The 22914-nt window shown below is 41.6% G+C and overlaps 1 protein-coding gene across 2 annotated transcripts in view; it reads right to left on the bottom strand.

The window, feature by feature from the left end:
- Positions 1-22914, bottom strand: part of LOC119965105 (AT-rich interactive domain-containing protein 5B-like) — a 105212-nt gene that overhangs the window by 78235 nt on the left and 4063 nt on the right. Inside the window, exons 1-2 of one of the 2 annotated variants that reach the window (XM_038795405.1) lie at positions 8943-9070; positions 374-599 (exon numbers count right to left, since the gene is read on the bottom strand). In XM_038795405.1, the coding sequence (XP_038651333.1) occupies positions 374-599; positions 8943-8963 (247 nt within the window). In that variant the 5' untranslated portion in view covers positions 8964-9070. Of the gene's footprint in view, positions 1-373; positions 600-8942; positions 9071-22914 lie in introns of those variants that run through there. The other variant, XM_038795404.1, reaches the window with a different exon arrangement.

Raw genomic sequence — 22914 nt, 5'->3', positions numbered from 1 at the left:
AGTTACTTGATTTTGTTGGGTTTTTTTAAAACACTGTATTTTAAATAGCGAAAGGCCCTTATGACAAAGTTATCTGGAGCTTAGTAGGTTTTACTGGGAAGCCACGTTGGCTGGGCTGGAGGCAGCTTCAGTGAAGGAATTCATTCAGCGAGTAAACATCATGGGTGTCTAGGATGGACAATTGTGATCAACAGTGTTACCGCAGAAAAAGTAAGCATGCTCGGTTCCCCCTTTCTAATTGAGAAAAGTCAGCATCACATGGTTCACAAGCGCAAGAGAGGAAAAAGGGAGACGCAGGTCCCAAGTGACTGATTTAGCCCTTCATTAAGTTCCTTCATAAATTTAGCTCACACGCTGACTAGAAGACACTCACCTGAATTTTCAGATTCATTTTCCACATTGTTTGAAGTGTGGCAGCAGTGTGCAGGTGGTCTGACGTTCAGTTTAGGATTCTCCTCACGGACACTGCTGTCCAAATGGATAGTGCTGGATTTGGCTTCCTCGGTGTTTGTGGTCCATTGTGAACTTTCAGTGCACACCCATTTCGCCAAATCTTGTAGCCGGATAATTATCCTTTTTGAAACTGCAATGACCTCATCCTATCACAAGAAAAAATAAAACACACTCAAGATTTAGTAAGCTTTAACCGGCTAATTATTTAAAAGATTTGCAGAATTTCTGAAACATTATAAAACACTTCATGTGTAAGTTAATTACACCTGACGTACAAAATATGTGAACAAAATCACATTACTGAAAAGAAGATGAATGGTAGTAGGTTCTGGTTAGAATGGTACTGACTGAGGGAATATGTTGGCCAGAAATCTGGAAAAGCCAGACAGGACCCAGGTCCAGCATCTCGGTCGAAAGCTGAAACCTTCAACAATGAAGATGCTTTCAATACTGTACTGGAAATGCCAAATAGATTGGGAGCTCAAATTTCCAACCTTCTGGTTCAGATGTTAACAGTTGTAATAAATCAGAACAGATTTCAATAACTTTTTTTTATTATACTCAACAATGTTTCATGAAGAAGTCTTATTTAACTAAACATCATAAATGCAAATCACTCATCCATACACACCCCAAATTGGAAATTTTGTCTATGAAAAACCACTTGTTCTGAACAGTTGAACAGCAGCCTAGGGAAGAGAGGGATGTTCTGGGCAGATTTTCTTTGCTTCTGACCACTGTCCAGAGAATCCTGTCACACAAGCGTTTCTATGTTAACAACTGTGCAAATGAGTAAGTACAGTATGCTTGTTCACATTCAATATCCAAATGTACACAACTAAAACGGCTACTTGGGTGAGGCAGTAGAGGATTTGGGATGACTATACATGTTGGCATACAAGCCAACCTCTGAATCCTCAAAATATTCCTCCAGAAAAATGGGGGTTAACTTGTGCGCCATGTACAAAAGTGAGTGGTCACTATTTTGAAGTGTCACCTGTTTCTGATGCAAGAATGGGCAAGTCTTAAACACCTGCTCTCCTTCACAACACAGCCCATCATCTGTTTGAACTCACTCACGCTCAATCATAAGGGATCAAGGTATAAAACATGCATTTGTGGGGGACAAAATTGAAGCTGACTACCCCAACTTATACACTAACTATATTCAAAAACATGATTTGGGGGAAACGAAAGATCTTGTACGTCACGATCTACGGCACTGTTTGAAAATGTATATTTCTCCATATTGTTCGAATAGAGCACTTTTTCCTAAATAAATAAGGCACCTCCATTACTGAGCTTGCTGCACACGTTGCATGAGGAACCAACCTCAATGGAAAGAGACCTTTCTTTTAAATTTGTTCATGGGAGTGGGTGCCATTGGCTGTGTAGCCATCTGGGATGGCCACTTATGTCAAGAAACATGGACGTTCGCAAAGCCCAAAGGGAAATATGGCCAATGTAAGATTCAGGCGGGTACAGAGCCTGAATGTATATTCGTGAGCAGATAATCCAGACAGCATCGAAAACCCCCAACCGATTAGCATTTTAATGGCCCATCTCCGTAAGACAAAGGACTGATACTCAGGTAACTGATACAATTCCAGACACATAGGCGCCCCTCCCTTTACGCAGGTAGCATAAACAGCAAGGTCAATGACCGCTTAGGAAACGTCCAGACATCAAGGCACCCGCCCCTTTATTGGCTCAGATCGAAAGCAGTGATCGAGAACTGCCCAATTAATTGGGTCCAAACCTAAGGACTCCCCGAAAGAGCGCAAAACCCCCAAAGATAAAGAGAGACACTGCCATGTGTTCGTTCTCTTTTGGACCTGGCGCTCCGGCAACGTCCATCTCTAACTGCAGCACCACGACCAGAAGCAAGTCCAAGTTCAACGCTCGCTACCAGACAGATGAGCCCAGCTGAACAGCAGTTACTTCTCCAGACCCGATAGATCCAGATTCGAACAAAGGCCACTGTTTCTCTGACCTAAGCCGGGTGCCTGAAGTTAAGTACAGGTTGTCATAGTTGTTAGGTGTAGTTTAACTCGAAGTGTTTATGTTGCATGTATAAGTAATCTTGTGTGTAAATAAAGTATCATTGAACTTGAACTAACTAACTGGTTGTTAGGTCTTTGCTTGATATCCAGTTGAACCTTGTGGTGGTATCATTTGATACCTGCCGACTGAAAGCAATATAATATCAATATCTAGACAAAGGAAGGGCAACCTTATCGATTGCCATATTTATAGCGAGTAAAAAGAACAACAGCTGGGCCAGCATTTATTGGCCATCCCTAATTACAATTTAGAGGACATTTTAGAGTCATCACATCGCTGTGGATCTGGAGTCACATGTAGGCCTGAACAGATAAAGAGGGCAGATTTATTTCCCTAAAGGAATTTAGCGAATCGATGGATTTTTACTACAATAGACAATAGACTTTAAATTCCAGATTTTTATTGAATTCAAATTTCACCACCTGCCGAGGTGGGTTTCGAGCCAGGTTCCACAGAGCATTACCCTTGGCCTCTGGATTATTAGTCCAATGACATACATAGAAAATAAAGGAAGAGGCCATTTGGTCCTCCAAGCCTGCTCCGCCATTCATTATGATTATGGATGATCATTAAGTTCAATACCCTGATCCTGCCTTCCCCCATGTCCCTTGATCCCTTTAGCCCCAAGAGCTATATCGAATTCTTTCTTAAAATCCCACAACATTTTGGCCTCAACTACTTTGTTGTTGTGAATTCCACGGGTTCACCACTCTCTGGGTGAAGAAATTTCTCCTCATCTCAGTCCTAAAGGTTTACCTCTTATCCTCAAACGTTAATTCCTAGTTCTGGACTCCCCCACCAGCGGACACTATCTTTCTGAATCTACACTGTCTAACCCTGTTAGAATTTTATAAGTTTCTATGAGGTTCCCTCACTCTCCTAAACGCCAAATGAATATAATCCTAAACAACTTGGTCTCTCCTCATACGACAGTCCTGCCATCCCAGGAATCAGCTTGGTAAAACTTTGTTGCACTCCCTCCATAGCAAGAACATCCTTCCTCAGATAAGGACACCAAAACTTCACACAATACTCCAGGTGTGGCCTCACCAATGCCCTAGACAATTGCAGTAAAACATCTCTATTCCAAAACCCAAATCCTCTTGCTATGAAAGCCAACATACCATTTGCCTTCTTTACTGCCTGCTGTACCTGCGCACTTATTTTCAACGACTGATGCACAACAGCACCAAGGTGTCCCTGAGTATCCATCTCTCTCAATTTACACCCATTCAAATAATAATCTGCCTTCCTGTTTTTTCCACCAAAATGGATAAACTCACATCTATCCACATTATACTGCATCTGCCATGCATTTGTCCATTCACACAGCCTGTCCAACTCACGCTGAAGCATCTCTGCATTCTCCTCAACTCTGCATCATCCTCACAGCCGACCCTCCCACCCAACTTTGTATCGTCTGTAAATCTGAAGATAATACATTTAGTTCCCGCGCCCAAATTGTTAATATATAATGTGAACAGTTGGGGTCCTGGCACAGATACCTGCGGTACCCACTTGGTCACTGCCTGCCAGTCGGGAAAATACCCATTTATCCAATTCTTAGCTTCTTGTCTGCTAGCCAGCTTTCTATCCATCTCAAGATACTACCTGTAATCTCATGCACTTTAACTTTACATAATAATCTGCAATGTGAGACAATACCACTACGCCACCACCTTCCCAAAGAGATACTCTGTGTGTTTATTGATCTACACAAGACACATGCGAAGGTCAGTTTGGTGCTAATTTTTAAACAAAACGTCATTGGCAATGTCCCTGCCTGGCAGGATAGCTTTGGATCAGGAAAGCCTGCAGAATGACCATTTTCCTTTCCATCGTTTTATCACTTCGACACTCTGAAGTGCGAAATACTCTATCAGAAGCATTTATTTAAATGATGGGCTACCCTCGTTTCAACCATCTTCATGATTTTTGAGCTACAAACATACCCTGACAGAGAGGCAAAGGTCTGCTGGTTCATAAAGCCTACCCCACACAACAGCTAAACCGTTGTACATCACACTATACAGATCTTGCATCACACCCTGTTCCAAACTGCTTCCTTTCCTGTCGTTTTCTTCCTCTGTTAATGCTGAGCAGGTATCGTTGCTATCTTGTCTGGGGTCGGCTTAGTAGGAGCTATCTCCCATCTGCTTTTAGAATCTTCACAGTAAAGAAAGTATCTATCTTCCTTTGCTTCTGGACAATGCTGTCTTTTCAGAACACATAGGCACAGAAGAGGCTCAGGGAGATAAAAGAGCGCAGTGAAGAGCGAGAGTGAGAGCGGAGATGGACAAATGAAAGAGACGTGCCGTGGAGATAAAAGAATGCAAGAAAAAGAGAGACTGAGAGCAGAGAAAGGAGAATAAACGAGCATGCAAAAGAGCAAGATTGAGATTGGAGCCAGGAGGTTAAAAGAGCATTAGAAAGAGTGAGACTGGAGCGGATCCAGGAGGATAAAAGAGCGCCATAAAGACGGAGATCGAGAATGGAGCCATGAGGATGAGAGAGAGCAAGAAAGAGCGAGACTGGGAATAGAACATAGAACATTACAGCGCAGTACAGACTCTTCGGCCTTCGATGTTGCGCCAACCTGTGAAACCACTCTAAAGCCCATCTACACTATTCCCTTATCATCCATACGTTTATCCAATGACAATTTAAATTCCCTTAATGTTGGCTAGTCCACAACTGTTGCAGGCAGGGCATTCCACGCCCTTACTATTCTCTGAGTTAAGAACCTACCTCTGACATCTGTCCGATATCTATCTCCCCTCAATTTAAAGCTATGCCCCCTCGTGCTAGCCATCACCATCTGAGGAAAAAGGCTCTCACTGTCCACCCTATCTAATCCTCTGATCATCTTGTATGCCTCAATTAAGTCACTTCTTAACCTTCTTCTCTCTACCGAAAACAGCCTCAAGTCCCTCATAAGATCTTCCCTCCATACCAGGCAACATCCTGGTAAATCTCCTCTGCACCTTTTCCAATGCTTCCACATCCTTCCTGTAATGTGGCGACCAGAGCTGCACGCAATACTCCCAAATGCAGCGGCACCAGAGTTTTGTACAGCTGCAACATGACCTCATGGCTCCGAAACTCAATCCCTCTGCCAAAAAAAAGCTAACACACCATACGTCTTCTTAACAACCCTATCAACCTGGGTGGCAACTTTCAGGGATCTATGTACATGGGCACCGAGATCTTTCTGCTCATCCACACTAATAAGAATCTTACCATTAGCCCAGTACTCTGAATTGGGTACTCTGAATTTATAAAAAAAACACTGCTACCTCACAGTGGCAGGGACCTGGGATCGATTCCTGCCTCGGGTGACTGTGTGGAGTTTGCACGATCTCCCCATGTATGCATGGGTTTCCTCCCCTAGTCCAAATATGTGCAGTTAGGCAGATTGGCTATGCTAAATTGCCCTTTATGTCCAAAGGTGTGCGGGTTAGATGGGGTTACAGGGATAGAGATGGAGATTGGGTCTACATAGAGTGTTCTTTTGGAGAGTCGGTGCAGACTCGATTGGCTGAATGGCATTCTTGTGCACTGTAAGGATTCAATAAAAGTGTAACACCATACAGAACAAGGCAAGTCATTGATTGGTGGTGAGTGTTTTGATCCTTTATCTTTAAATACTGCTATAATCTTTGGTATCGAAGGTTTTCTTCATAAGGTTTTGTAATAGCAGTGGTAAAGGTTACTGGGAGCAGTAGGATTTATTCATTAAGATAAATATAAACAAGTAAAACAGAATTAATACCTAAAGCACATATCTGTGAAATTAAGAAACATATAACTTTTAGTTTAGGTGGTACTTAGCTTTAATAAGCACAGTAAATTGTAATATACATAGGGAGTAATCTAAGTTAATTAAGAAAGTAATTAAACTAAACAACTAGGCAACAATGGTAGGACAGGTGTTATGTTGCAAGTGTGGAATGTGTGCGCTTCTAGGCACCAAGGAGATCCAGGACAAATATGTCTGCAACAAGTCCCCGCTGGGTCACTGTCTGTGCGGAGTCTGCAAATTCTCCCAGTGTCTGCGTGGGTTTCGTCTGGGTGCTCCGGTTTCCTCCCACAGTCCAAAGACATGCAGGTTAGTTGGATTGGCCATGATAAATTGCCCTTAGTGTCATAAGGTTAGGAGGGGTTATTGGGTTACGGGGATACGGTGAAAGTGAGCACTTAAGTGGGTCGGTGCAGACTCGATGGGTCGAATGGCCTCCTTCTACACTGTATGTATGTTCTATGTAAGTGTCAGCGGCTAAAGGATTTCTGAATCAGAATTATTGACCAGGAAACTGAACTGCAGACACTGCGCAAAGAATGGTGTGGGAGAAGTGGGTTCCAGTTTGGGACTATGGTGATTTTATGGGCCGAATGGCCTCCTTCTGCACTGTATGTTCTATGTTCTTACCATACCGTTACCTGTTAGCTTTTAAACTACTTAACTCACAGTTCACAATGCATTTTAATAAAACACAATTCATTAATTATCTTTCCTGTTTTGCAATTATTTTTCACCTTTGAACAGGATACAGCTTTATAATAACATTTCTGCACGTTTTGTGACCACTGAGCGTTTACATTTTCTTCAATAGTTAAGAATGCGTTGTTTCACATATCTATTTTTTTGGGTATATAATGGGCAAAATGAAAACAATTGTCTTGATCCAGAATTTGCGAGGGCTTCAGCAGGGGACTGTCAGAATTGCCTGTCATTACTCCTCAAAACCTGACCACAATTTCAGGATTTAGCACAAGCACAGCTTAAATGTGGAAATCTTGAAGCTGCTGTCTCTCACTCACTGCTTCACCACAGGCTGTGCTGTTGACATCCTGCCCACCCTCCTAGAGCCAGCAATCAGCAAACTCAATACATCTGCCAGAAACTTCACCTTTCTTGCTCTCAAATCATTGTAAAAAATTCCACGAAAAAGATAAACCTTGCTCAATGAGGAGCAATGGGGTTATTTACAGTAATGAGTAATAGCCACAGGTCCAGCCCTGAAAAAATAATTTTATATTGTGTAATGTTAAAAAATCCAGTAACTCATCATAGTGGAGACATGTATAATAATTACATTTTTTAAAAACAGTTTGTTCATGATATTTCAGCTTCTACCTTCAACCATGTGTACGTGTCAATCTCTTTTTCACCCTTTAAAATTAATAAAACCTGATTTGACATTAGCGCTTTCCATTTCCTGGTTGGTTGCCTGTGAGAATTCTTTAATGCAGTTGGCTGCTTGGACAGCTTGATGACACCATCGCAACTCAATGCTGGGAATCCCATTAAACAATGTTCCAATCCACTGCACATCAAGAGAGTTAAAGTTCTCACCGCTATAACACCCTAGTACAATGTTCTTCAAAGGTCAGCAGCAGGTGTCCTTGTTTCACTGCTAACCATAGAGACTCTGCCATTATGCGGAGCCTTTCACCCAAACTTACGCTCAATCACATCTCACCATTAAAAAATCCACCCAATTACAGAAAAAGAGAGCTGTTTTCTGTATTTAACAGTCAAGTAGCAAATACCACATTCTCCAACTCACTGAACAAACCAAGAGATCCAACAGTAACAGATACGCAGAAATACTTACATATTCCTTTAATAGTTATCAAACACAGATTTATGATGATTCAATACTTTAGTCTTATAAGAAAGATTTTAAATGCCTCGTCTATCTTTTCCTCTATTTGTACCTTAGACTGCTTACCTATTATTCACATCAATGCCTTGTTCTTGTTTCTACTGTCTTCCTGCAAGCAATCAGTGCTGTCTAGTTTTGCAGATGTCAATATTACTTTTCTTCATTCAGCATTTTTTAAATTTCTGTTTCTTCAGATTCCTAACTTTTTGTATTTTTGTTTCAAAGTGAGACACCGACCATCTGAATTTCAGTTTGTGATTTCACTTATCATAGCATTTACAGTGCAGAAGGAGGCCATTCAGTCCATCGAGTCTGTCCGTACAATTTACCCCAAATGCATAGTACTGTGCACTCTGATCCACCACTGCACGTCTCCCACTAAAACTGGAGTTCCAGTATGCAGACAAGCAACCTGCAGGCAGTAACACTCCCCACAAACTGTAAAGCCGAGCCATCTCAAGGAATTGAGCTATGTTTCGAAGGGGAGCTTGCACAAAGGCCAAGTGATTCGTGACAGGAAGGCAGAACCATTGCTGGGTCACATTCACAAGTCTCTCAATGGCAGACTTTAGAGAACAGTACTTCCAGATGCCCAGTTCACTCAAGCTTTGGCAAGAGTGGGATTGATAAGACCCAAAAGAAAGGGAAAAGAATGAAGGTAATGAAATTAAACCGTACAGACAAACAGCATACGCAATTGAAATGAAACACATCAATCCAGCTTCAGCAGTGGCTCAGTTAATTTGGATCACTCACATTGTCAGGATCAGTAATCATTTTAATTCCGTTTTCCCCAATGATGCCACGAGTGATCACAGTTCAAAATACAGCCATCCAAAGGACAAAAACAAATAGCCCTTTCAAGCACTAATGTCTTTCAAAAACCTGGCTGCTTAAAAGACAGCAGACAGGAAGAGTTCCTCTTATAAATCCATCACGCTTTCAAAACCAGTACTTCCAAAACAAAATCAATTCTCAAAAGCCTTCTCTAGTTTGAAGCTTTATGAAGTGCCTGCCACAACGCTGGATTCACAGGGATATTTTTTATTTAAATCTATTATAAATAGTTCTATTAATTTGTAAGTAACTCTATATGGAACAAAAGAATTGCATTATTAAGCTCAGCTCCTCACACAAGTAATCTTTCACTCAATATCTTTAGAAATGTTCCCACTGGGCAACTCCTGTCAGATCAGCGGATTATGGCTATTGTTAATAGCTCCCACTGCCATGGAAACACACTGGTCTTAACATTAAAACTGGGACAAGTATGCAATGCAATTCTGTGCATGAGATAAGCCTGATCTGTTAGTGGGATTTGGTACACTCCACAAAGCTCTCTTCTCTGACCTGCAAGTGGCATTTGATAGATTCTTTACAGCACCTTTTCCCATCACACCACCTGCCATCTTCCTGCATACAGGTCGTCATGTTTAGCCTTGGCTACGTTAATTCAACTAAAAGTAATAGAACATACAGTGCAGAAGGAGGCCATTCGGCCCATCGAGTCTATACCGACCCACTTAAGCCCTGACTTCCACCCTATCCCCATAACCCCTCCTAACCTTTTTTGGACACAAAGGGCAATTTAGCATGGCCAATCCACCTAACCTGCACGTCTTTGGATTGTGGGGGAAAACCGGAGCACCCGGGGAGAACGTGCAGACTCTGCACAGACAGTGTGGGACAGTTAATATCCAATAAGGTCTGTGGACAGTTCCACCCCTGTACTCCCCCCTACCCCACTGGTGATTGGCATTTTGACAGCATCAACATTTAGAACCTAATATTCCAGACTGCATCTCCAGGAGACCGAATGATTTAACTAAAACAGAAGCAGGAAATATGGAGTAAATTATTCACGCCATTATTTACCCTCCTCCATAATTTCCTGGGACTTTTTTTGCCGCTTCTTCATTACTCTTGCTGTAAAACAGGTGCGGCTTGCAATGTTTGACTAAGCAGTGCCCACTGATGGCAATGCAAGCAATCGACTCACACAGTGGCCAATCGTGCTCCCTGGGAACAGCCAGCTGCATTTGTAAATCAGTAGCGGTTTTCACTCCCTCACGTCCAGGTTGCCTGTGTCCACCGAAAACGAATTGTGCAGGCGCGTGCTTGCTTCCCAGGCAGCTCTCCTCATACATGCATCTTGCGGAACCTCCAGCTGCCACATCTATTTACTGTTTCTACCAAAGTGCAAGGCTGAATGACAAGGCTCAAAGCACCAATGTATCATCCTCAAAGTCCTACAGAGGAGTATTACAATGCAGCACACTGCTCAACAGGGCAATCATTGAGCACACCACAGGATCGCTCAAAGGTGCTGCTGATGCCTGGTGGTGCTCTACAATACACTCCACAGAGGATATCCAGGGTTACTGTGGTCTGCTGTTCCATGCGCAAAGTGGCACTGCAAAGGGGAGGAGAATTGCCAATCGAAAACTTGGAGAGCTGCTAACCTCCTCAGAGGAGGGTGACAGGGAGGAATACGAGGAGGAGGACAGAGATCCAGTGGCAACTTTCCCAGATGGGGCAATCATTCATCTTCAATCATTTTGACCATGAGCGATGTACCTACCTGACCATTATTTCTTCACCTGCAAACCTTTGCCTGCTCGGATTGTGCACCCATCTCTGTGAACTTCCATCCGGAGCTACCTCATTACACATGTCCTCTACCCCCTAGATGATCAATGCGAGTGGACCATTTTCACAGAGGTTAAAAAGAGGTGGCTGCCCCTCAGGGTACTGGCTTGACACTGCCACTCACATCAACGAAACCTGCACAATTTGCCCCACAAGTGTGCAGTCACGTCACAGATGACATTTTGGAGCTGTAAGGACATTTGTGGCATCAAAAACACAGGTGCGAACTAGCCCAATTTCTCACTCTGTAAATTACATTCCTCCATTAAAACAGTCGATGGCATCACTATTTTCCTGTAATTACACGCTTTCATGGTAATGCCACTTCGGACATAAAAACTGTAACACTAGAGGTCTGGCAGTGGTGAATTTAAGGACTTTTAGTTAAAGAAGCCTATTTGAGTAAAATCAAATTATTTTGTCTCCCAAGTTTTGGGCATACAGAGGACACAAACTCAATGACTGACCCAAATTAGCATGTAATGAATATTACTGGAAATTACCCAAGTAATCCGGCAGTTTATCTCAATCAATAGAAAGCTGTCAACATGTGAAGTATCTGATCCCCTTTCTGAGGTGTATTCAGGTCTTCTGACTCATTGAATGCAAGCAAAGCCCTGATCACAGGCAGTCATACTTATTACTAACAGCCAGTTAAAACCCTGTCCTGAAAGAGATCAGAGCCTTTTGTTACATGACCTGGCATACAGATGGAGTTGGCAGAACTTAAACATCTGCATCTATGTTCAGTTGTTTCATTATACTTTTAAATAACTTGATGAATAATTTACGTCCTGGTGTGCAAGAAAACAACAAAAGCAATTATCCAAAAAAAAAATGAATATAAGCAACAACATTTAATTCATTATCCCTTTAAAAGTTTATCCTAAGAATGAAGTATAAGCAGAGTACTTAACTTCTGTAGTTGAAGATGTGAGGCTGGAACATAATTAGCAGTAATTACTAGTCTTCTAGTTGTAGGGGCCTTTTGATGGAGGGTGTGTTGCAAGACTGCTGTGAGTCGAAAATAAGGCTGGTCAACTTCCCTTTAGATTCTTGGATAAAAAGGGAATTAAGGGATATGGGGTTAGTATGACAAGGTGCAGCTGACGTTGAACCATCAGGATTTATTGAACCATGGAGGAAGGTGGAGGGGCAAAACAACCTGGTCATGCTCTTATTTCTTATGTTAACACCTATTCTGTTATCAATCAATCATAGTGTTGAAGTTCATCCCTAAATTAACATTTAACTGCAAAATTTTGCACTTTTTAAAAAAATATATGAAAAATTCCTATTACAGAAGTGTCAAAAAACCCAGTTGGTTTCTGAATCAATATCAGATGAGATTGCATTTTAATAACTCTCTCCTTTTCAACAACAACTTGCATTCATATAGCACTTCTGACATCGCAAAATATTGCAAGGTGCCTTACAGGAGTGTAATCAGACCACAACGAATTGGCCACACTGGCCTGCTGATACAATATTTGAAAACCAGCTTGATAACTAATTCGCTACTTCAATCTCACTCCAATGTGTTTCAGAAATTGATGCTTTGTAACATCACCAGAGTCGCTGGGAAATGTGATTTAAAAGGAATTTGCCTTTGTGCTGAAATGGTTCAAAACAAAGCAACGACTGAAGACTCAAATATTACTTCGACAGGTGCCCTGCACATTTTCACAACAGAAAGAAATTAATTTCTGATGTAAATGTGCTCACAAAAAGCTCCCCAGGATCTACAGAGGAAGACGAAACCACTGAAACATTAGACATTGCACCCTTATAAACTTTATTAAATTATTCAATTCCTTTCCTTGGTTTCCCCTCCTCCTCTGCAGGAAATAATTACAGGGATCTGACTTCATTCAATGACACAGCCACTAGAAACCCACAAGTGAAGTCAGAACAACTTTCCCTTTGACTCTTGCCCTCCTTGACATTGTTGCTCTCCTTCTTCTTTGGCACTCTCTCAGCATCAAGGATCCCTTGCTTCCACTCTGATGGGGTAGGTTCTGCGGATGGCTCAATGATCCAATCCTGAAGCCATAGACTGTCACAGGTGGGGCACATAGTAATCAATGAGGCATGTGAGTGGGACACTGGATTCTGTGTGCTCTTTCCGTTGCTTAAGCTTGGCCTCCGTGTGCTCCACTCAATGATGCTCGAGGTGGCTGGCACCTTCACAAATGCTTCTTCTCCAGTTTGTGCGTTCCTCGGCAAGCAATTCCCATGTGTCAGTGGGGATTTTGCGTTTATTTAGGGAGGCTTTTACAGTGCCTTCTGCAGCCCTATTGATGGCTTACCATTGTGGAGCTCTCTACAGTAGGCCTGTATCATCATGGTCAAGCTTAGATGCTCACAGAATATTTCATAGAATTCCTACAGTGCAGAAGGATGTCAGTCGGCCCATCATGTCTGTACCGATCCTCTAGATGAGCACCCCACATAGGTCCAATCCCCCGCCCTATCCCCTTAACCCCACCTAACCTTTGGACACCAAGGGGCAATTTATCATGGCCGATCCACCTAATCTGCACGTCTTTGGACGGTGGGAGGAAACCGGAGCACCCGGAGGAAACCCACGCAGACACGGGGAGAACGTGAAAACTCCACACAGACAGTCACCCGAGGTCGCAATCAAACCCGGGTCCCTGGCGCTGTGAGGTTGCAGTGCTAACCACTGTGCCACCATGCCGTCCTTTATTTCTGTATGCAGAATCTCATCTAGAGAATTCACTTTATACCCACTAAGTGACCCCGAGTTGCCAATCATCCATAGATCCCTTTTCACACATCAAAACTCAGTCTTCAGTCCAAGAAATGACAAAAGGATCCCACCCCGTCAGCATCTGGAGTCAACAATGACAAAACACCCTTGAAATTCCAAGGAACACTGCTGCACAAATAACATTTTGGAAAATCTTCTCTAAAGATATCACATGCTTATAGCTACTATGCATGAGGAAGACAGTTTAGGTTCCAGGCAGCCCAGGCAAAAAGAACATTGTAACCCCTTCCAACAAAAGCACTCCCTTCGGTCTCCGGGGCGGAAGGGATTTGGAAAGCAGAAATTATCACAATAGTTAGGAACTTAAAAATAGGTTCCTAGATTTTACTTATCGAGTAAACAATTTTGCTATGCAGGAACATTTTCACATTCTTCATGTTCTAGATTATGGTTCATATGAAACACTCAAAGGCAGCATTATTCTCATGTTTCAAAACTGGTCTTTTCCAGACACTTATTTTCAAGAAACGTTTTTCCTTTTGCTCTCCAGACTGGGATCCATTGTTAGGCTTGCAAAGCACTGTTAAGATTTTTATTCTTACTTCTTCCTTCTCGTCTCTCAATTAAAATTTTCCTGGACTAGCTGTGGCCCTGAACATGTCTGTACCACAGCTCTTAACAAACGAACAGGAAACAGCAATTTTAGGAATGAAAAGTATGTAAAACAGTATACATTCATGAGACTTGGCCGGGTATTCTATGCAATGTGTGGGAGGAAACTACAATGAATTCTATATCTATAAATATTTCTGTATACAAAGTCGGGCCGGACTAAACCTCAGCCTTTAACCTATATCCGTAATATAAAGTAACACGCCACTTCCAGTGCGATATTTATGCTTTCGAATCAAACTCCAGCAAATTGGAATGTTCCACGCAAAACTTTCTGAAATTAAGAAGCCTGTGAGAAATTGCACAACATGCAGTTCATACTGTTAGCTCTCAGTCAATTTTCTGGCAAATGAAGATTACACCTTAAAGTGCTGTCATTGCTGTGCCAACAAGGGCATACATGATATACAATGGTCCGGATTCTGCAGTCAGTGGTGAAACAGAGGTATACACCACGTCATTGACTGCCGGAAAAACTATGATCCAATATTGGTGGTAGTCTGCAATTGGCTCACCCAACTGCAAACCAGTGGCAAGGTGGCGGGGTGGGGGGCTAGTGATGTGGCACATTCCCAGTAAAGATGAAAACACGTTCCTCGCAGTCTGTTTTTAGCTCAATGAGTTAATTGCCATCTGCAAAGCTTTGGTATGTGTTTATTAAATGATTCTTGTATCTTGTATTTCATGTACTTCTAAATGGCAGCTTCAGTGCACCACATGCCCCCAGGCTCAACTTGCCCCTGCTCCATATCCACCATTCCAGCTCTTCTCTGACACTGGTGGGACTGAGGAGCCAGGGTGGAAAGGAGTTTGGGGAGGGTGCCGATGTTCACCATATCAGAGGTTGTGGCACTGCAAACATTGCCTGTCACAAGGATTGTAAAGCATTTCTAGCGCCATGTAAGAAAACATTATACATTACAATAACAAAACGTGATGATGTCAGCATGTGCTCCAGTTACCAATCCAGCAAAGGGAGTAACAAACCATTTTAAAATCAAACAAAATCGCATCTGCAAAGTACTGAATATCTTGGACAACATTTGCTCGCTATATATTGCACATTCTTTTCACTGGCAGCTGTGTTTGTAACCAGAGGACACAGATTTTAGATCAATGGCAAAGGAACCAAAGAACAGCAGAGGTGTTTTTTTTATAAACTAGTGAGTTACGATGATCTGCAAGGCACAGCTTGAAGGGTGATGAAAACAGAATCAACAGTAACTTTCAAAGTGAAGGTATACTTGAAAAGGAAACATTTACAGGGCCATGAGGAAAGAGCAAAGAAGAGGACTAATTAGGTAGCTCAAAGACCGGTCAAATGGCTACTTTCTGTGCTGTAAGGTTCTATGATTAGCAAATACTATAATTCTGTGAATAGTATAGTTGTTTTGGGTGAATTCTGTTCTCGTTAAACTGAGGTGTCAACAACGGGGAACAAAAAACTTTCCATTATGAACACCAAGTGTAAGCAATAAGTGGTCTCCGGTCATCTCTGGTTAGGTACAAACAAAGATCACCCCATTCTGCAGCAGTAAAGTCCTATTGTACAACTGTAAGATTTTTTTTGCAACTGCCACAGATTCTTGCAGTGGTCTCTGAGTGAGATTGTCAATATAATGTCAACTTAGGGCTGCGAAGAACTGAACTGGCCAGCCATCACATAGAACCTGCTGACACCACGAGGAATAAAGATCCTATCCATCAGTTAATAATGTCCGAGGTGAAGGAAACAACTAGCTCAATTTGTAAAGGGACAATTCCCCAAAAAAAGCTGCTCAATTAATTTAAATAAATGCAGAAAGTGAATAGCAGGCCCATCATCATATGGGGAAATCAATGTACCACTTCAAATAGAGATCCTACAGTCAATTTCATACTCCCAATTGTCATGCTCAAACAGCACAGACCTGATAAAGGATTAGGACAATGTACCAATTCCCAGGTGTTCAGTCCCCAAGTGCAGGCTACAGGAATCGGTTCTCTTTTGCCACGCTATTTTTAATGAAGGGGACCCACCCAAGATGGTTAATTGATCTGTTGTATTTTCAAATTCTGACAATACTGTTCTACGTGCTCAGCATTCTTGCTATCATTGTAGATTTCCAGCATTTACAACATATTCATACAAACATACAAATTCAAAGGAGTTGGACATTTGGGCCCTCCAGCCTGCTCTGCCATTCAAGTAAGATCATGGCTGATAAGGCTGTGGCTCCAACTCCACATTCTGCCTTATTTTTAAATTGTATCCCCTAGTTCTAGTCTGTCCCACAAGAGAAAACATCCTTTCAGCATTCACCCCGTCAAGTGCCCTCAGGACTTTATGTTTCACCAAGTTCATCTCTCATCCCTCTTAACTCAAATGGATACAGGCCCAGCCTCTCCAACCATTCCACACAAGATAGCTTCCAAATCCTGGAATCAGTCTGGTGAACCTTCTCTTCATAGAATCATAGAATTTACACAATGCAGGAGGAGGCCATTTGGCCCATCGAGTCTGCACCGGTTCTTGGAAATAGTACCCTAATCTCACACCTCCACCCTATCCCCACACCTCCACCCTATCCCCATAGCCCAACCTAATCTTAACTGCTTCTAAAGCATTTACATCCTTTCTTAAATCAGATCAAAACTGTACACAGTACTCCAGATGTGATCTTACCAATTGTAGCAAAACATCCCTACTTTTAAATGAAATGAAATGAAATGAAAATCATGTATTGTCACGAGTAGGCTTCAAATGAAGTTACTGTGAAAAGCCCCTAGTCGCCACATTCCGGCGCCTGTTCGGGGAGGCTGCTACGGGAATTGAACCGTGCTGCTGGCCTGCTTGGTCTGCTTGCAAAGCCAGCGATTTAGCCCTGTGCTAAACAGCCCCTAGTGTGCTAAACAGCCCCTAGTTTATAATTTTATATTTTATAATTTAATGCAAGGGGAATATTCCATTCCCCTTGCATTAAATTATAAAATCCCAGCAGCCTTCTAATAATTTGCTGTACATGCATATTAACTCGTCAAGTGTGTGCCAGGACACCAAGATGATCCCTTTGTACCAAGAGTTTTCCAATCCCTCAATTTGAATAACTTACTGCTTTCCTATTCTTTCCGCGGTAAAATTGTACGGCAATATTCATTTCTTCCGGTACACCCAGTACTAGTCTGGTTACTATCAGAGGGTCAATAAACCACATCTGCAAGTGACTTCTTACACTTACTATTTCCGCTCTCGAACCAAACTGATTATACATCTTGACTTCCAGGTCATTTCTCTCTCTGTTGTACCAATGTCATCCTTAATTAACAGAGCTACCCCTCCACCTTTTCCTAGATTCTTGTCAAGCACCCTTGAATTTTCAGGTCCCAGTCTTTGTAATCTCGCAGCAATGTCTCTGTTATGGCCATTTGATCACACATATTTCGATTAGTGCTAGCAATTCATCTGTTTTGTTTCGAATGCTGCATGCATTCAGATACAGAGCCTTTAGCTCTGTCTTTTTACCATTTTTATAACCTTTAGACAACGTGCTGGTGAACTCTTGGGTTTGTACACTGTCCATTCCTGCCTTCACTTCCCTTACGCCTACCTTGCTATCTTGCCTTGTGTCTTCTTTATTTATCACATCTTCCCAAACTTGATTCCTCACCCCTACTATTTCATTTAAAGCTCTGTGTATCACCCTAGCTATACAACTCTCTGCAACCAGCATGGTTCAGGTGAAGATCCCCAACGACACAGCTCCTACATTCCCCAGTACAGCTGCCAATGTTCCATTAATCAAAATCCATTTCACCCACCAATCTATGAGCCATGCAGTTAACTCTCCAATCTGATTTATCCTTCACCGAAATGCTCGTGGCTCAGGTAGTTATCCAGAGATGATTCTATCTTTACCTTATTAAAATAAAAATTCTGGAGTCAGAGTCATTCCTGCTTTGCTATTAAATCACAAACAAAAGGATTTACATTATTCTGCCCACTGCTGCCCAAAGAAAAGTGTGCAATACAAATTCACCAGAGTTATACCAGGACGTTGAAGGATTAATTATGTGGCCAGGCTACACCAATTTGCCTTATAATCGGAGCTTAAAAAGTTGAGAAGTGATCTAACTGAGGTGCTTAAAATGAAAAAAGATTCAATAGGGTAGATACAAATCAACTACCGTATATACTCGCGTAACATGCGACTTTTGAGCACCTAATTTGAAGCCTAAATTTCGGGGGTCGCATGATACGCGTGGTACAAAAATCGCGGGTGTGAAATGCTGGCCAAGATAAGTCACATAGCATCCAGCTGGCTTTACTAGCGTCGTTCAGCCACTTGCCGTTTCCATTCATAAAAACATGAATGGAAACGTCAAGTGGCTGAACATCTTCCCATCAGAATGCTGTGGTCAAAATCTGAAGAGTAGTATTCTGATGGGAAGATGGGAAGAGTGGATTCTGCTGTGAAAGCTGTTCGCGATTCGAACAGCTTTCCAGCTGGCTTTACTAGCGTCGTTCAGCCACTTGCCGTTTCCATTCATAAAAACATGAATGGAAACGTCAAGTGGCTGAACATCTTCCCATCAGAATACTACTCTTCAGATTTTGACCACAGCATTCTGCTGGGAAGATGTTCAGCCACTTGACGTTTCCATTCATGTTTTTATGAATTAAACATTAATTAATTTCCAAAAAAGTGACTCGCATGATACATGAGGTATACCATAAAATCATGTTTTGGGGACAAAAATTTAGGGGTCGCATGATACGCGAGATCGAATGATACGCGAGTATATACGGTATATCCTCTGCTAGGGATCCAGCATAAAGGGGTAAGACTACAGAATTAAAGCTAGAGCATTTGAAAGCAATATTCGGAAGCACAATACCCAGAAATGTTGGGTCAATTGAAATTTTGAACTGATTGTCAGGTTAAGCGTAACAGGCGATATTGAGTTATGGTGGGTAAGTAGAGTGCAGGGAGAGATCAGCCATGGTATGAATGTATGGTAGAACAGGATCAAGGGGCTGAATAAACTGGATCTGGGCCCAAGGGAGGCCATATTCGGGGTGTTGGACCAGCCGGGGTTAGAAACAAGTGCGGAGGCAGATGTTGTAGCCTTCGCCTCGTTGATCGCCCGAAGGCGGATTCTGTTGGGGTGGAGATCAACCTCTCCACCTTGTGCCCTGGCATGGTGGGAGGGATCTGCTGGAATTCTGGACTCTTGAGAAGGTCAAATTTGAACTAAAGGGAAGGATGGAGGGGTACTACAATTCATGGGCGTTATTCATTATGCACTTTTGAGAATTGGATTACATCGAACATTAGGTGGGGACTGTATGTGTCAATGGTGACTATGGGTGATTCCTGATTCCTTTTTGTTATTTGTTTATGTTAATCTGCAGTCTAATGTTTGGGAGTTGGTGGGAGGATGGGATTGTTGTTATTGATATGGAGATTGACACTGCATTCGTTACTGATTGTTGTTTATTGTTGGGTGAAAATTTGGGAGAAAATGTGAAAAAGGAGAATAAAAATATATATTTTTTTAAAAAGGGGTCAAATGGTCCATACCATCTTATACATCTCTACCTCTAACAGTGCCAGGGACCCAGGTTCGATTCCTGGCTAGGGTCACTGTGCAGTCTGCACGTTCTTCCAGTGTCTGCGTGGGTTTCCTCCGGGTGCTCCGGTTTCCTCCCACAAGTCCTAGAAGACGTGCTGTTAGGTGAATTGGACATTCTGAATTCTCCCGCAATGTACCCGAACAGGCGCCGGGATGTGGCGACTGGGGGATTTTCACTATAACTTTATTGCAGTATTAATGTAAGCCTACTAGTGACACTAATAAAGATTATCAATGATGATAGTTTGGCTCTCTTATTCCTCTATTCTTTAGTTCTATAAAGATAACTTCTTTAATTTTAACCTGTAAACAAGCACGCAAAGTCAGTGTTACTGTCTTCTCCAATCTAGTAAACAATGAAGTAATAATTAATCCTTATTTTTACTTTTATATAGTTGTTTTCTTTCCTGTCTGAAAGTCTTTTTAACAATTTCCTCATTTTATCCATTCCCAGTCACTTAAGTGCTGTTTCTTCAATTGTTTCCTTTCAATTTTCTTGTTCTCAAATCTTTTCCTGACCCCTTACTCTGGTTTCCTTTGCCTAGTTCTTGGCTTCTTTGCGTATCCTGAATTAGATTTCACATGAACTTATCCTTCACACTTTCCCGATTTATTTTTATCTTATCAGATTCCAATTTATCTCGGACTTGTAACTTTCTTTTGTCCCTTTTCTGAATTGGCCTTCTTTCTCTGAAGGTTAGAACCCAAAACACCACACCCTTATTTCAAAGGAGCAAGAGAGAATGAACATATGCTAAATTTTACATTCCCAAGCAGAACTATGTTTAACAGTTATCAGGCACTTCCTTTTCCCACTTTCTGAAACCACTTTCAGTTTTGTCACATTACTTTCCATCAATGTATGCAATAACACATGCAACAAAATGGGAGTCCTGACTACAAGCAAAAATCAGCAAATCTGAAACATCAGTCATAAAATTATCCCTATTTTAGTTGAGGGTAACAGAAAGTATTATGAATATTTATTGTATGCACAGTTTATACCCCATCATTTTTAGTACTTGCTAAAATATTTTGTTTTTTTATATCACTATTGAATTTAATTATATTTGTTGTAGTTTGTAAAACCTATTCAGCAGGATTCTCCGTCAGCAGAATCTCCCGCCCCGCCGGCAGCGCACCCATGCCTGCATGTTTCCCAGACGGTGTGGGGTGGGCAAATAATGGGAAACTTCATTGGCCGACTGTGGGAACGGAAAATCCTCTTGCCGGTGGGGGCACACCGCGCTGGAATACGGGGTTCGCAGGACGGAGAATGCCGCCCATTATCTCTTAAACAGTATGCAGCCAGACTTGAATAATCCATATGCATTGGGGAAACTCAAGATAGTCATGGAGTAAAGGCTAATGCAATGTATTAATATTTTGTTAAAATCAACTGCAAATATAATTAAATTGAGTGAGGAGTGTCCTTTGTGTGAACAGACCAGGGATCCAGGCTGGTTTCTGCCCAGTCTCAGTAAATAGGTAGAGAATCTAGTTCTCACTAGAATCCAGCATTAATTTTCTACAATTTGGATTTGGAAAGTGAGAGATCCCCAAGCAGACTAAATAATGATAAACAAGCAGATCATTTATTTATTTACACTTTGCTTCCTCCCCCAGAGTCTCAATGTTGTAAAGCACTTTTTCCATCATACAGCCAGAACTACAATGGGGAAACACAACCATAGCAATGAGGGCAACACCAAAGGACATACACTGACAAATTGATTTCAGACCAAAAACTAAACTTGTGGTTACCACAAGATGAATATGGAGGGAGAAGGTAATTTAGCACATCTCAGCCCCATCTATCCATTAGAATTTAAGAGTACATCCTGTACCACTAACTCTTGTAATTAATTCAGTATGCAAGAGGAATAACATTAAAGTTTGCTAATTGAGGAAGAACACAGAGGAACAAATAATTGGCAGCTGCAGTTCAATGCAGCAAAATATGAAGCAGTCACATTGCGGGGAAAGAACAATGAAAGGAAGTATAGTCTAAATGCATAGACTCTTAACACAGTGAAGCAGCATAAAGATCTGTGGTTTGGCTACATAATAATTAATGGTGAGAGCGCAAGGGAAAAAAGGTTTAAAAAAAGATACATATATTAACATTGAATTTAAAAACAAGGGAGTGATATAATTGGTTAAGTGACTGCTTGAATATTGTGTCTGTGCAGTTCCTTGCATCACAATACAGGAAATATATTAGTGCTGTGTAAGTTCTATAGTGGAGATTGACCATAATGAAGATTCACCATAATGAAAACTGGAATGGTTACATTTAATGGTGACAGGAAATCTGATATGGAGCTTTACAATTATGAAAAGCATTAAGGGGGATAAAGTGAAAAATTGTTTTCACTGAAGTTGGTACAGTAAATCAATAATAGGGCATCAAATACTGTTTCAAGAAGACTGGGGGAGGGGGGAGGGGGGTGGTTAGAATAATTTTTAAATCACCCAGAAGAGCATAGGACGTTTTACTGGAAGTGGCTATTGAGGCAGACTAACACAATTTAAAAATGAAATGAATTGAATAAATTATTTCAGAAGGTAATACAAGATTCTTGGAAAGGGAAGAAAACTGGATTAAAATAGGTAGCTCAGGTGAGAAGCAAGCACCAGCACAGGAACACATAGACCAAATTGTGTCCTGATTTGCTGTAACCTCTTCTCAGATCACAACACAAATCTGGCAATCAGAACTGTTTTTTCACTAAGTATGCCTTTTCATCCAAACATTCCCTCCATTGATACATCTCATTCACAAATCAAAATGAAACTCACAAATCAAAATGAAACTCAAAAAATACTTCCTCCCGACATCAGAAGACGTCATCCCTGTCCCATATTTAAACAGTGGTTCGCCACATACACAAATACAACTTCCAAAAATGGTCAATTTCAAGAAGCTCAATTTAAATTAAAAACACTCTTTTTGGAATTTTTCCAGCAGTCAGAGTTGCAACTTATGGGCTCATATCTATAGCATTAAATGACAGCCCAAAATCGACACAGCCACACCAGCTCAAATCCAAATGTACC

This window comes from Scyliorhinus canicula, chromosome 4 (genome assembly GCF_902713615.1).
Source record: "Scyliorhinus canicula chromosome 4, sScyCan1.1, whole genome shotgun sequence".
In the NCBI taxonomy this organism is placed as follows: Eukaryota; Metazoa; Chordata; class Chondrichthyes; order Carcharhiniformes; family Scyliorhinidae; genus Scyliorhinus; species Scyliorhinus canicula.
Note: the sequence above shows the minus strand (reverse complement) of the source record. Positions and strands in the feature narration are given on the sequence as shown.